General features: G+C 37.6%; 1 protein-coding gene across 10 annotated transcripts in view; it reads left to right on the forward strand.

Moving 5' to 3' along the window:
• Positions 1-16,315, forward strand: part of LEPR (leptin receptor) — a 116,491-nt gene that overhangs the window by 45,022 nt on the left and 55,154 nt on the right. For all 10 annotated transcript variants that reach the window (XM_059137532.1, XM_059137529.1, XM_059137530.1 and 7 more), the window contains 2 exons: positions 5,079-5,402; positions 7,730-7,853. In XM_059137532.1, the coding sequence (XP_058993515.1) occupies positions 5,079-5,402; positions 7,730-7,853 (448 nt within the window). The remainder of the gene's footprint in view (positions 1-5,078; positions 5,403-7,729; positions 7,854-16,315) is intronic.

Consider the following 16,315-nt stretch of genomic DNA (forward strand, 5'->3'; position numbering starts at 1 on the left):
AAATCTTTAAAAAAAAAAAAAAAAAACAAACCAAACCAAAGTGTAAGGGTGAAAATGAAAAAATCCTTACCAATCTCCTGGGCACAACCTGACGTGTAACTTTTCAGAACTGTAACACACAAATACACACAATTTGTATCTATGGTTGTGAAAATAGAATTGGTCTCTATCTATTGTTCTGTTATTCTTTTTCTGTTTAATAGTTTTTCAGTTTATCATGACAACTTTTTTTTTTTTTACTGAGTACTTACTGATATGCTTATTAATTTAATGGTTGCATAGCAATGAACCTATGACTATACCTTAAATTATTAATTTACTAGACCAATTCCCCATTGATAGACATTTCTTTATCTATTATAAATAATGCTGCATTGAAATCCATGCATATATCTTTGTATATTTGGGAGAATATTCCTGTTGATTAATTATTAAAGAGGAATTTCTATGTTAAATAGTATGCACATTTAAAAGTTTGGTAGGTACTGTGAAATCTTCTCCGCAAATCCTTGAACCATTTGCAGTGCCAACACAAATACGTGAATCCTATCCCATGGTATTTTTGTCACAGATGTATATTATCGTTCTTCTACCTTTTTGCCCTATCAAATACGGAAAACATGACATCTCATTTCAGTTTTATTTACTCAATTATTTGTGAGGTTGAGAACTGTTTATAGGCCATTTATATTTCTTATGCAAGTTTCTAAACCATGTACTTTGGCCATTTTTGTTGCTGGATTTTATCTTCATACATTTTCAGAATTTCTAAAATACCACTGATATTCAGCACTGTATTAGTTAGTGTTCTCCAGAGAAAGAGAACCAGGAGGATTTATAGAACAAGATAAAGAGATTTATTATAAAGGCCTGGCTCACAAGATGGTGGAGCTTGGAAAGTCCCATGACCATTGGTTGGTCAGCTGGAGAGCCAGGGGTACTGATGGGATATGTTCCACTCTGGATACTGGCAGGCTTGAAATCCAAGAAGAGCTGATGATCAGTTTGAGTCCAAAGGAAGGAAAAGACTGAAGTCAGTCAGGCAGCTAGATTTCCCTCTACTTCAGCCTTTTTGTTTTATTCAAGTTTCCAACTGATCCATAAGGCCCATCCATGTTTCCATGGTAGGGAGGGCAATCTGCTTTTCTCATTTTACTGATTCAAATGTTCAGTTCATCCACAACATCCTCACAGACACTCCCAAAATTTTTGACCAAATGACTGAGCACCCGGTAGCCCTAGACAAGTTGACACATTACCTTAATCATCACAAGCCCTTAACCATTTATTATGTTTTTTTTCTTCCTGCCCACTGTTTGCTACTTTGTTTTCTTTTATAATACAGAAAATTTATTTATGCACACTAACATCCTTATACATGTATAGAAACATGATATGGTGACACTTGAATGTTTTAATTTAGTAAATGTAGCATTATTAGGTTATAAATGTATAATATCAGATGTTAGTGAAAACTAATTCTCTGTACCAAGGAGCAATTTACTTGCTGATAATATGTAAAATATATCGCTATGACACAAAATAATAGATTTATTCTTAAGTGGAAGGAAGATGCCATTTTAAATGCTATTTTACGTTATAACTCCAGTAGACAATGCAAGTGTAATGTTATAAGGGGATATTGTCAAGTGATGATGTTTATGTTGAACATTTCCGTCTTGAATATCACCAGAAGAAGACTTAAATGTATACTAGTCTTCCTTCTATCCACTGCAGGAGTATCCTCAAGTGAAAGCTCACAGATAATTTTTTAATGTCATGATTTTAACTATTATAAATCATAGTAAGCTTCTGTTTGAAATTAGTCACCCATTGCCAATGACTTTTTAAAAAATTTTATTTATTTATTTGAGAGAGATTGAGAAAGAAGATGAGTGGGAGAAGCAGACTCTCCGCTGAGCACCAAGCCCAAGGCCTGAAGTCCGTCCCAGAAGCTGGATCATGACTTGAGCAGAAAGCAGGCATTAAGCAAATGGGCCACCCAGGCGTCTGCCCCACCAATGATTTTTGAACATAGTATTCTCTGACTTGTTTCTTACTGCATTCTAGAGATATTTTGATTAAAAAAAGAAAACCCAGAAAACTCAAATCATCTAATTTAGGCTGCGTTCCAAGTTTTTTAAAACTAAATTCAGGTTGGGGCACCTGGGTGCCTCAGTCATTTAAGCATCTGCCTTCAGCTCAAGTCATGATCCCAGAGTCATGGGATCAAACCTTGCATCAGACTCTTTGCTGAGCAAGGAACCTGCTTCTCTCTCTCCGTCTACTGCTTCTCATGCTTGTGCTCTTTCTCTGTCAAGTAAATAAATAAAATCTTTTAAAAAATTAAAGTCAAGCTTTTTTTTAAAACAAAACCTATTTTAGCTGGCAACCATATTGGGAGCTTGTCCAGCTGTCCACCTGTGTGTTCTAAGCATCTCCTTGGCTAATCCAATCTGAAGGTGCTCTTCTAAGCTTCTCTCGAAGTTTTCTTTATGCGTACTGTTTTTTCTTCTTATAGCCATTTATAGATTTATAGAAAATACCCAAAATAATTCCACTGTTAACAGATTTCAGAAAATCTATACTACAAGGGACTATCAAAAAGTAACAACATACTCATTCTCTCCCCAATGAGAGAATTTACTAATTTTTATTAGGCTCCGTTCAATGTGTTTCACATAGGCTTTCCAAAAGGTTTGTTGTTTGGTGAAGTTTTTTGAATCAGGAGAGTTCTTGGGATGTTGTTACCATGATAACATGTGCCTTCAGATGCAAATTCTGGATTCCTGGCTATTTAGGGCTCATCTGGAGGGAAAGAAATATTATTTGCAAAAGAAGCGTGTAAAATAGAACCATTTTTTAATTAAACTGATTCACTAGTTGCTATGTCTATGATGTTTATTATTACATTTTAAATTTCAAATACTTCTTTGAGGATTTTAGACTCAGTTCAGCCAACTGAATATTCCATGTGCAGCTAGAAAATGTGCTTTTAGTTAATACCAACAAATATTCATAGTTTTGTAAAACCAAAGAAATAACCTGTTTTTATTGACATGTGCTAATTTCAGAAACATGTTAGAAAGATGAAGTCCAAAGAAACACAGTTGTAATGAGGAGTCACTTTTGGTGATGTTATGATACCTAATTGTTATCAGTGTGGGCAAAATGTTAGTCATGTTGGTCATGTTTGCTTTAATTTTTGCATCTGATACCTTTTTATGTTAGTTCACTTTTATGGAAAAGTTTAGAAATCAAACTTTAAAAGTCATTACCTATATATTATTTAGGTATTTTTACATATATTACTATAATAATTTAAAGCTTTTTTGGTGAACTGGTTTTTAAAAAAATTGTAATTTTCTCACATTTTTACATTTACCCTAATTCTTCAAAATTCTCATTCCATGCAAATCCATGCAAAATTCTCAGAATTCTCATTCTGCATTGGTTTATATGTGAAGCAACCCAGCTGTTGAATTATATGAGTAACTTGAAAAAGAAAGAATTATTGAGAATTATTTCATTTTCAAATAATTACTGATTAAAAAACCAAGTACCACTCTTCAGAATTTTTTGGTTATGAGATTATATAATTATTCTTAATTTTTATGTCTAAAAAGTGAGAATTTTCTTTAACCAGCAATGGAATTTTCCTGTCTTTGTGCATTGATTCTTGGAGAGTGCATTAAAGACATGTCTTAGACAATGTCAGATATCTTCAGATATCTTCAGATATCTGACATTGTCTAAGGTAGATTCAAGAGATCATCCAGCTGTTCTGATGCTGAAGACAAACTCTTCTAAAAACACTCATAGTACTAACATTTTGGTAATATTTCCTTAAGAAATATTAAAACAATACTTTAATATTTGTTTATATGATTGCACATTGAGATATTTCCCACTTATACTGGAAGCTCATTAGAAAGTTTTTTTTTTAAGTGCTCAACATCACTTGGCATCAGGGAAACACAAATCAAAACTGCAGGGAGATACCACCTCATACCAATCAGGATAGCTAAAGTCAGGAAGCAACAGGTGTTGGCCAGGATGTGGAGAAAGGGGGAACCCTCTTACATTGTTAGTGGGAATGCAAGCTGGTGCAGCCATTCTGGAAAGCAGTATGGAGTTTCCTTAAAAAGTTAAAAATAGAGCTACCCTAGACCCAGCAATTGCGCTACTGAGTATTTACCCCAAAGATACAAATGTAGTGATCCGAAGGGGCACATGCACCCGAATGTTTATAGCAGCAATGTCCACAGTAGCCAAACTATGGAAAGAGCCTAGATGTCCATCAGTAGATGAATGGATAAAGAAGATGTGGTTTATACATACAGTGGAATATCAGCCATCAAAAAATACAAAATCTTGCCATTTTCAATGACATGGATGGAATTAGAGAGTATTATGCTAAACGAATTAAGTCAAACAGAGAAAGAAAATTATCCTATGATCTCACTGATATGAGGAATTTGAGAAACAAGACAGATGATCAGAAGGTAAAGGAGGGGAAAATGAAACAACAGAAAACCAGAGAAGGAGACAAACCATAAGAGACTCTTCATCTCAAGAAACAAACTGAGGGTTTGTGGAGTGGAGGAGAGTGGGAAGGATGGGGTGGCTGGGGACAGACACTGGGGAAGGTATGTGCTATGGTGAGCACTATGAATTGTGTAAGACTGATGAATCAAGACCTGTACCCCTGAACCAAATAATAAATTATATGTTAATATAAAAAAGAATAATTTTTAAAGAAAAAGTGATTGAAATATTTAGCTATAATTTTTTTCATTAAAATGTAAATATAGAAGGCTAGATTAATCAGCATTTGAAAATGCTTCATTCGAAGCATTTGAATTCAATTTTCAGATTTCCAAGAAGAGGTGCTAAAGGGTGAAGTTATCTCAGTAAATCAATAGACCCTTCCAAGTATCACACATTGTATAATGGAAGCCCAGAGCTCTGCATTAGGCACAGACTGAGCACTACATGGTTTAATTTCAGGTATTTCCTATTTATGTCTTAATCAAAATGACAAATTGTTTTTCTGTGTGTCTTTAATATCCTAACAGAATTTATTTATTTGACAACTGCACTTAACTTGGCATATCCAATTACTCCCTGGAGATTTAAGCTGTCTTGCATGCCACCAAATACAACCTACGACTTGCCAACTGGAATCTCCAAAAACACTTCCAATCTGAATGAACATTATGAGGCAGTTGTCAAAGCTAAATTGAATTTGAGTACTACCTACTTTTCTAACTTATCTTCCAAAACAACTTTCTACTGTTGCTTTTGGAGCAAGGAAGATAAAAACTGTTCTGTACATGCAGACAACATTGATGGGAAGGACTTTGTTTCAACAGTAAATTCTTTAGTTTTTCAACAAATAGGTAAGTATATTAATGTTCCAAGCATTACCTATTAACTGTGTGTGTGTGTTTTAAGATTTTATTTATTTATTTGACAGAGAGAGAGCATAAGCAGGCAGAGTGGCTGGCAAAGGGAGAGGAATAAACAGGCTCCTGGAAGAGCAGAGGGCCCCATGTAGGGCTGGAGCCCGATGTGGGGCTCGATCCCAGGACCCTGGGATCATGACTGGAGCCGAAGGCAGTTGCTTAACCAAGCCACCCAGATGTTCCCCTAGTAACTGTTTTAAACAAAATGTTTTCCTTCTCTGAAACCTGTATGAAGAAATGTAATATAGATGGGATTCTTATACATATCATTTTGTCTTAGTAATAATATTATGATTCATCATGTGACCAAACTAATGAACCCCAAATTATTTTATATTTTATAAAAATACAATGAGGGGACTCTTTTTTCCTATAAATCTATCACTTGCAATCTTCTAAATTTGCTTTAAAATAGAAAAAGCACACCTTATTTTGTTGAAAAGATAAAATATTCAAAATATTCAATTGTTGGCACCTGGATGGCTCACTTGGTTAAGCGTCCACCTTCAGCTCAGGTCATGATCTCAGGATCCTGGAATTGAGCTCTGCATTGGGCTCCTTGCTTAGTGGGGAGTCTGCTTCTCCACTCCCTCTGCCTTTCCCCAACCCCTGGTTTGTGTTCTCTCTCTCTCTATCTCTAATAAATAAATAAAATCTTTTAAAAATATTCAACTGTTGAATTAGTTAAATTTTAAAACATTTATGAATAATATTTGTTCAAGCAAGGAATCTTTCAGTAGCCAATTACATATTTTAAATCAAGGGGGTTTTGTTGTTTAAGTATAATGCATACTGAATGTAGCTAGCGTAATAATTCTGCATCTGAAAATCAAAACCACAAAGTTATTTCCAAGCCTTCTGGAAAAGCTAACAGAGCAGCGTCAGTCAAATCAGTATGCAGAGACCTATAGTACAAAAATAGAGGCACACATAAGTATAATACTCCTATAAAGGGTTAATCAGAATTTCTCAATGTCAACATTATTAACATTTTGGGCCAGACAATTCATGGTTATGGGGGGGCTGTTCTGTGCATTATAGGATGTTTAGTAACATCCCTGGCTTCTGCCTATTAGATACAAGTAGCTCCTTCCCCCAAACATATCTCCAAATACTGCCAGATGCCCCTGAGGGCCAAATTGTCCCTGGTTGAGCATCACTGATTAGATGGTTAGAAACACTCCAGTTCATTGAAATCAGTGCAGGAGTAAGAACAAAGCATAAATATACAATAAATTCAGAGTTTTAAAACAAGTTAGTAGTAATAGCTCTTAGTGTCTCCAAATGAGTCGATGGCCATTAATTAATAAAATTCATTTAATTTTAAATGAGGCATATATATTTTTTTAATTCATAGGGGAACTTAGCTATTTGGCAATTATTAAATATACCAAGAGTGAACTTAATAAGGCAGGGTCTTTGTGATGAGCTTTGATCAAAAAGTGTTAGTACTTTCTTCAGTTTTCAAGAGGAATGATTATGATGCTGTAGATTTAAATTTTACACATAAATAATGTTTCCATAACCAGTCGCTTCTTAGTGAGTTTAAGTAAAATTGGTAGGTTAAGCAGCGATTGCTGAGGATTTCAACAGGTGGTTCTGTCAGGCATACTGTTTACTTTGTAAGGGCTCAACAGTTGTAAAATCCCGACCAGCTACCAATCCTTCAGGTTTGGGGAAATATGTTAGTGTTGTCTTGGGTTAGCCATTATTTGTAGTTGTTGCTATTCTTGCTTTTTAAATTACAAATCACCAGTAATTTATTACCAGGTAAGTTTTCCAGGGCACAGTGAAGTATATTTGCATCAGTTGTATTTGGGGCCTGTGATATTACAATAATAAGAATTCAAGACATGAATCATGGTTCACATGTGAATCACTGTGCGTTTAGTGCTAAAGCAGACTCAGAAATACTGCTCCCATTTGCTTATCCCTTGATGTTGAATATATTTTTTTTCCTCTTCGAAAGTGAGCGTGAACTGAGCTAGGTGAGGTCTTTTGTCCTGCTTAAGCAGTTGAAGATTTGGGGCGGGGGGGAGAGTTTGAGAATTTAACTCTGTTACTTACCTAAAAGGAAACTGGGGACCTCGGGAGCTAAGTGACTTAGGTAGATACATACCACTGGTTAGAGCCGGTTCCTTTTCTCTCAGAATAGGTAATGGAAGTTGTATCAGAACACTGGTAAATTTAATTTAGTTCTTCTCTTTCACTGAGTTGTTCCGAATGTTTTTCAGATTTAATGTAGTTTATTTTTAATTCAGGTGCAAACTGGAACATACAGTGCTGGATGAAAGAGGACTTGAAATTATTCATCTGTTATATGGAGTCATTATTTAAGAATCCTTTCAAGACTTATGACCTTAAGGTCCATCTTTTATATGTTCTGTAAGTGCCAAATAAATTAATTTGGAAATTTCTACGATACAATTTTTTTTAATGCGAGAGCTTCCATATACAGAAATGGATTATGAAAACTCTCCTCTCCCTACATTTCCTTTTGTATGTATGTCCATTTCTAGAGGGCAGTTTTATGTATTTTTCATGCAATATTAATCTCTGTTAGGTTTCCTCTTTGCTCCTCCTGTTGATTAAGGTAGCAAGACATAGCAATTATGGATGGGCGTATATTCTGCAAGAAGGATGAGCTCAGTTCAGGGCTCTTAGATATTTGAGTGCAGGGGGAAAACTTGTTATACATTTCTTTTTCAAGCAGATTCTTTTGTCCTCTTCGATCATTTTATTAGCTTAGAAATGTAAGTGTTCAATATTTATTTGTGCAGAGTAGAGAGTCAAGATGGTGGTTTTAAATAGCCATACACTTATGATTCCAGCGAAGACATCATTCAAGTTTCCTAATAACTCCAGTGACGATACTTATCATTTCTAGATGAATTTTAGCTCTTTTTTCCTAATTTGTTCTTTTCTGTGACGCTTAAGGAGAAGGATACTAATTCCTTTCAGTTCTACAGTTTTGAGGACATACTGTTGAGAGGCAATGTGCTAGAAACTGTCCATATAAACATGAGTCAAGAGAGGAAGTGGAATAGTAGTAACCAGGGACTAGGGGTGCAAGTTCCCGTTTAATGTACAAAATTTCAGTTTGGGAAGGTGTGAAGAGTTCTGAAGCTGGATGGTGGTGATGATTATCAGACAATGTGAAGTACTACTGTCACTGAACTGTACACTCAGAATGGAAAATTTTATGTTATGTATATTTTAAATAAAATAATTATATTAATTATATATTCAAAAATAATTTTAAGTTAAAATAATTTATTTTTTTAATTTAAATTCAGTTCGCCAACATGTAGTATACCCTTATAAATTAAAATAATTAAAAGAGAAATTTAAAGATGTTAAAAAAAATAGAAGGGTTATGACATCTGTCTCAGAGGCATCACAGACTATTGTTGGGGCAGATTTGCACATGGCTTCAGTTGGAGTAGTTACTCTTGTATGTTGTTTAGGAATGTACGTGAACCCATGGGAGCACAAGATTGTTGCGGAAGCCTTAGGTGGGGATGGCTAGTGCAGCTGAATTCTAGGTGACTCTGGAAGCCTGCTAGCCCCTGTTTCTTTGGGTAGTTCTCATTAAGGACAGCCTTCTGAATGGGACTGCCCGATTGGTGAGAAGGTGCCCCCAGCTGCCAGTGTCTGAGCTTTACAAAATGTTAGATTTTCCAGACAAATGCTGGGCAGCCAGGAAACCTAGATACATGTTCACAACAGAAATGACTGCGCTATGGATCTCTAGGGGCGAACAAAGTAACGGGTTGTAAAGTGGGAAAGGTTGGAATAGTAATTGGTGATGGACAGCCAAGGGTGGACATTAAAAGGACAGGAAAGAATGAGCTTGTTTCTAGTCTGTAGATTATGACCCAGCAGGGGAGAAAGGTTGAAGATATGGTGGAAGAGAATCCATTGAAGATCTATGACAAAGAGTGAGTATTTAAATAAGTAAGTTCCAGGAAGAGAGCACAGATGGAAGGTTGGTCTTAAAATGAAGGAGGCTCACTTCAGCTTTGAGTAATGAGGAAAGAAAGGAAACCCTCTTTTGGTTGGAGATATATTTGAAGTTTAGAGCAGAAAATTCCCTACTTTTTTGAGCAAAATAGATTTTGGTTCAGAGAAAAGAATTCCTTTGCAATGTAGCACATTCCTACAATGACCTAAATATTTTGGATGGTAATCAGAAACTCCCTGGGCGCTTACTCAAGAGAATTTCAAACATTATCAGCAGGGTAGGGCAGTGTGCTTGGTGTTAAAGCTCTGTGACTATCTGTAAGGGTTTAAATTTTATTATGTATAGATTATATTTACATCTAGAGGTCTGCATTTTCAGAAAAAGATATCTGAATATATCAGAATTTACAAAGTTGCATAGTACTTTGGCTATAGCTATGAATTTTTGTTTCACTTCACTCAGCCAAGTAGTCACTGGTCTATTCATATAAATTGTCAGATCCAGGAAAATGAGAAAATTATGATAAATTAACTTGCTCATATGATGAATTTAGAAGATTGTTTTTTACCTGCTATTATTATTATTATTATTAGAGTTGGAGAGAGAGAAGTTGGAGGAGGGGCAGAGGGAGAGAGAGAATCTTAAACAGGCTCCCTACCCAGCACAGAGCCTGACTCAGGGCTCCCTCTCACAGCCCTGAGATCATGACCTGAACTGAAATCAAGAGTCGGGTCCTGAGACACCCAGGCATCCTGAACTGCTTTTATTTTGAACTCAGGCTTCTAAAAATATCAGTACAGGAAAACTTATCATAATTGCATGCAGTTTGAGAAATATTGTGGGGTTGTGGCATTCCCCCTCCCACATTAATTGTTCTCTCCTTTATACAATTTGGTTAATATGTCCATTTTACCCATTGTTGCATGCTGTTTCTGTCTTGAATTCTGTTGTGGGCATCTTTGGGCACTATATCTCCAAATAATTTAAATAAGACTTTTCAGATTAGAAGGAAGAGAGTCAGTATAATGAACCAGACCTCCATGGGAAGGCAAATCCATAAGGGTAGTTTCTGGAAGAAGAGATTGTAAATCAAAATCCCCTTCTCCAGACATTAGAGAATCCTTGGAAGAAATCTTTCAAATGCTTCTATGTATAAATAAGTGTGTTTCTTAAAGGAACTAAAACCTAATGTTTATAAGGGGTTTAAAGCCCTATAAATATGTCCCTTAAGGGAAAGCATTGTTTGAGCTCAGATATTAATGTTTGTAGAGAATCCAAAGGAGAGATACCATAGAAATGTGCTATTTTCAACTGCTTTAGGACATTTTATCTTTGACATGGAAGAGAAATCCTTTTCTTCCTTCATGAGATGTTTACTGTGTGCACCAGCCACTGAGCTGAGTGTGGGCAACCATGCTGAACAGCTCAGACACAGCCCTTGCCCTCCTGGAGCTAACAGTGAAGATGAGGAACATAACAAAGTTTGAAAACACTGGTGAAATAAACGCAGGGACTTGTGAAAACACATAGAGCTTCTGTAACTGCTAACACCTCATTTACTCTGTCTCTTTACTATTCCCTATCAGCATTCCTGGTGATTTCCATGTTCATATGGATGACCTTCAACTTCTTGAAGGCTTTACTTCCCCTATTCTTTCTTCTCCACCCCATCTGGTTCATCCATTCTTGTGGACTTGTTCCAGACCTTGCCATTACTGGTAACCGTGCTCTGTTTGTATTTCAGAGTCAAGCACCTCACTCTCTGACCATCTCCTCCTCCTCACCTTAGGCTTCTTCCCTCTGTTGCCTCAATGTCTGGAATAATTCTCCATATTTCTTGGCTCTGCCTTCTGAATTTCTTTTTCTTCCGTTTCTTCTGTACCTCTCTGCAGTGGGGGAATTTTCTCAGAACAATATTGGGAATCCAGTGGCTTTGTTTAATTTTGTACCCTTTCAGTTTGAGCTAGTAGTGTTTCTGCTACCTGTTCTCTCATAGGAGCCACACAGCCTCCTGTGACTCTCACTGTGATTCACCCCATTGGGTAAAAGCCCACAGGTCTCTTAGAGATAAGCCCTCCTCTGCCTTCTCTTTGATCTTTGCTTGGAAGCCATGTCCTAGCAGCGACATCTGTGCCATCTCGAGAGACTAGGTATCTCGCAGCTCTTGTCTTGGTTTCTTTTGTTTAACAGCCCTTTGCTCAATATCTATCTCTCCTCTTGTGGCAAGAAGAAGCCAGGAGTCACCTTCAGACACCTCCTTGGCAATTTCCTGCAGCAGATCACCCAGTTCAGGAGGCACACGCTGTCTACATCTTGCTTTCTGCCCCTACATAAGATTCTCTTTCCTCCAGTTTCCAGTCCATGTTCTTCAATTCCTCTTGTACCCTCACTAGCAGTGTCCTCAAACTCCACATTTCCACTCACATTCTATTCAAGGAAATTTAGGATTTCTTTAGCCTGTGTCTCCAAATTGTTCCAGCCTCTGTCTGTCACCTGGTTCTAAAGCCATTCCCACATTTTTAGGTGTTACTGTATGGCATCATCCCATTGCCATGTTCCAATACCTGTCTTGGTTATTGTGCTATAGAATAAGCTACCCCAAGTTTAGTGGCTTAACACAACAATCATTTATCATTTCATAGACCCTTTGGTTCAGGAATCCAGGCGCTGCTTAGCTGGGGACTCATGCCTCAAAGTCTTTCACAAGGTTGCAGTGAAGATGTCAGCTAGAACTGCAGTTATTTCAAGGCTTAAGTTCAGGAGGATCTGTTTCCTGGGCTTCCTGGTTCCTCATGGGCTATTGGACAGAGGGCCTTATTTCCTCCCGGGCTGAGGCTGGAGGTTTCCTTCCGTTCCTTGTCATGTAGATTTCTCCATTGGTTATGCTACAACATGGCAGCTGGCTTCCCTGAGAGAGAGCCAGAGACACTCCTTGATGACCTTACTTTAGATTTTCAGTGGGAAAACTGGAGCTGGGGGGAGGTTCTCTTACCATTGCTTTTCTCACCAAAACCTACCAGCCTGCTCCTATCAGTGCTCACACAGCATCCTTCTCTTCTCTAATTATGGATGAGTTCTCTGTGTTCCAATCTCAAGTGAACCCTTTCTCATGTGTTTTGAGTCCCATCCCCTGTAGCTTACTCAAGGACTTTGCTCTTATAGTTATCCCCTCTCTTCCTTGCATTATCAAGCTTTCTTCTCAGCTGATAACACACTGTAATAACTCCCATTTAAGACATAGATCACACATTCCATTGAGTCACCACCCATTTCACTGCTTCCTTTAAAGAAAATCAAGTTTTAAAGTATTTGAATATATTATATTTTCGTAAGTTCCTTCTGGCCATTGAGGGAGTAATTCAGTCTGGGATTACTCTTCTGTCATAAACAATTAGAAAACTGGATAAAAATGTAGGAAACATCTACTTCCAGATATGTGGCAAAAGCAGAACAGAACTGTGATTTCTTTTTCTTTTTAAAGATTTTATTTATTTATGAGAGAGAGAGAATGAGAGAGCACTGAGGGAAAGGGAGAAGCAGGCTCCCCACTGAGCAAAGAGCCCAGTGTGGGGCTCAATCCCAGGGCCCTGAGATCATGACCTGAGCCAAAGGCAAACAGGTGCCCCTGTGATTCCTGAGAAAAGGAAACAAAGTGAATCCTGAATTATTCAGGCTCTCTGGACTAAAGGCAATTTTCAGAACTTGGCACAGGGCTGGGACACTCAGGTAGAGCCCAGTGATTTTTCTGGATCAAGGAGACAGGATCAAGGAGAGTTCAGAGAGCATAAGGAAGCTTGAATTTGTGAGGTAGAGTATTTGGTGCAGGGGGGTACACAGAATTAGTACTGGGGTCCCCTTGACTGATGACCAGTCTGCCCATGATGTTTGGTAAGAAACTGAGTTGGGTAAGAAATACTAGGAAGAGAACAATCACCAGGAACTATAATCTAAACAATTCTCAAAAGTTATATAGGACCAAGAATAATTGAAGTTTTCTACCAAGCAGATTAGTGAGTATCGATGACATTAGAAACCCCATAATAGCTACATTCTAAAAGTGGGGCCAAATTAACCCTAGAGTCAAGGTTATTCTCTCCCCAAAATAACTTGAAAGAAAAAAGGTTCAAACTGGTGCCTAAATAACTTAACTGACTGCCAGAACAAATTCCAACCTTGTTTAAAGCAAAACAATACAATCCAACACTTAATGTAGTATTCATAATGTCTGGCATCTAGTAGAAAAATACTACACATATGAGGAACAGAAAAATGTAACTCCTAGCTAAGAGGAAAAGAAAAGTCAGTCAATAGAAACAGATCCAGAAATTAAATAATAAAAGTAGCAGACAAGGATGACTATTACAATGTTCCACATGCTCAAGGATATAAAAGAAAACATGAATATAATGAGAGAAATTGGCAATATAGAGAAGAACCAACTGCAATTTTTAGAGAAGACAAATGCATTTTTTATAAAGTAAATAAAAGTGCTCCATACTAACTGGGACATTTTAGGGCTAGTGTTATTCACTCAAGAAACATTTGGTGTGGGGCACCTGGGTGGCTCAGTGGGTTAAAGCCTCTGCCTTCGGCTCAGGTCATGATCCCAGGGTCTTGGGATCAAGCCCTGCATCAGGCTCTCTGCTCAGCAGGGAGTCTGCTTTCCCCATCTCTCTGCCCACCTCTCTGCCTGCTTGTGATCTCTGTCTGTCAAATAAATTAAATCTTAAAAAAAAAAAAAAGAAAAGAAACATTTGGTGTGTGTAGGCCACAGTGCTGGGCTCTGTGAGAAGTACACTTCCCATTCCCTTCCTTCCTTCCTTCCTTCCTTCCTTCCTGTCAAGATGAACTCATGGATTCTTCTTCTATTTTATGGGCTATAATCAGTTACTATCATTTTCTTATTTTATTGCTCAAATTGCCCCATATTTGGCCATTGGGAACTTATTCAGATTGGTTTCTGTCTCCTTTTGATGTGTCCCATATTATTTTTTCTTTTTTGAGGACTTCCTTCCTCTCTAGTATTATAAGACATTTCAAGTTAGTTTTATACTTTTCTTGCTTTAAAACTGGAATCATCCATTTCTTCAAAGAGCCCAGATTCCTTTTTGTTGGAGAATGGTATTTACAAAGCAGTATCTGGGAGCTACATTCTCATGGTACTTGGGGGGCATTGTTTCTGGGCCCTCTCAGCTCCAGAGCTAGTCACATGTATGTGTATCCACAATACACACACAACGTGTATATATAATAGGCACAAATTTGCATTTCTCTATCTCTGTATACACATTCATTAAAAGCATGTATTCGTACTAACATTGCCCATTTTTTAAAAGATTTATATATTTAGAGAGAGAGTGAGCAAGTTAGGGGGTGGGCAGAAGGAGAGGGAGAGAGAAAATCTCAAGCAGACTCCTTGCTGAGTATGGATCCTAACCCAGGACCTGATCCCAGGACTTTGACATCATGATCTGAGTCAAAACCAAAAGTCTGATGCTTAACCAACTGAGCCACGCAGGCACCCATAGTATCTTCCATTGTAGTCCCAAACCATAGGATCCATTCTAGCCTTCCTTTTCCTTTCTTCCTTCTTTCCCTCCCCCTCCCCTCTCCTCTCCTTTTCCTCTCCCTCTACTTCCCTTCCCTCCCTCTTTCCCATCCTCCCACGCGTCCCTCTTTCTTTTTTCTCCAGCAATAAAAAACTGCCTTCCCTTTCCCACAATATCAAACCCATTTGCTTTGTCCTAGAACATATGTAAAGTAATTTTGGAATTGCTAACCTATACCACTATGAAAAACAAGCATACTAACTAGAGTACAATATTTGTTTCCACTCATTTTACCTTTGCTAAGGCTAAAGGTTTCATGGTCCAAATACTATGTTCCAAAGGTAATAAGGATTTCTCCTCCAATGTGGTTAAACTGTTAACTTGATATGCATTAAGGTCCATTTGTTTTTATTTGCAGTCTTTTTTTTTTTCCTTTCTCCGTTTCATCCTTGTTGATTTTCCATTTGTTTGGTAATATCTTACATCTGAAGAGTACTTTGCGTTTTACAAAATGCTTCTTAAACTTGTCTCCTTGATGACATTTATCTAGGCCATTACTTCTTATTTGAGCCTGATTCATGAGATCTTGTGGAGCCAGTAATTTGCATATTAAAAAGATTTTATTTATTTATTTGTCAGAGAGAGAGAACAAACAGGAGGGGAGCAGCTGGCAGAGGGGGAAGCAGGCTCCCCGCTGAGCAAGGAGCCTGATGCTGGGCTTGATCCCAGGACCCTGGAATCATGACCTGAGCCGAAGGCAGCTGCTTAACCGACTAAGCCACCCAGGCACCCCAGTAATTTGCATTTTTACAGGCACCCCAGTAATTTGCATTTTTATCAAGTTCCCGAGGATGCTGGTGCTACTGGTGTGGGGATAACTCTTTGAGAACCAATCTATGGCTCTTACTGAAAACAGATTCCTTAGCCCCAGACCTACTGAATTCTTCATGGAAAGTCTAGGAATCTATTTTTAACAAGGTTCCAGGTGATTCTGATGAGACTAGTTTGGGATACTAATTTGGGCTTTGAAATTTAGGGGGATTCCCAAAGTGGATTTTTTGGGTAACATCCATATAGATTACCAGTCTGAGATTAAAATAAGTGACTTGATTAAGTGATATACAAAACTAATACTGTTTTCAACAATTCCCACCTATTCATTTGTCCACCATGGTTTGCTCTCAGTTTATGTCACAGTTAGGAATTGGGTGGTACCCATTTGATGTTATTCCTCTAATAGCTTGGCATAGATCTTTGCTTAGAGAAGTTTGAATATATTAATAGAAAAGTAATCCTGAGAACAAACAATATGACCAAAGATCAGAGGATAGACT

This window comes from Mustela lutreola, chromosome 10 (genome assembly GCF_030435805.1).
Source record: "Mustela lutreola isolate mMusLut2 chromosome 10, mMusLut2.pri, whole genome shotgun sequence".
Taxonomy (NCBI): domain Eukaryota; kingdom Metazoa; phylum Chordata; class Mammalia; order Carnivora; family Mustelidae; genus Mustela; species Mustela lutreola.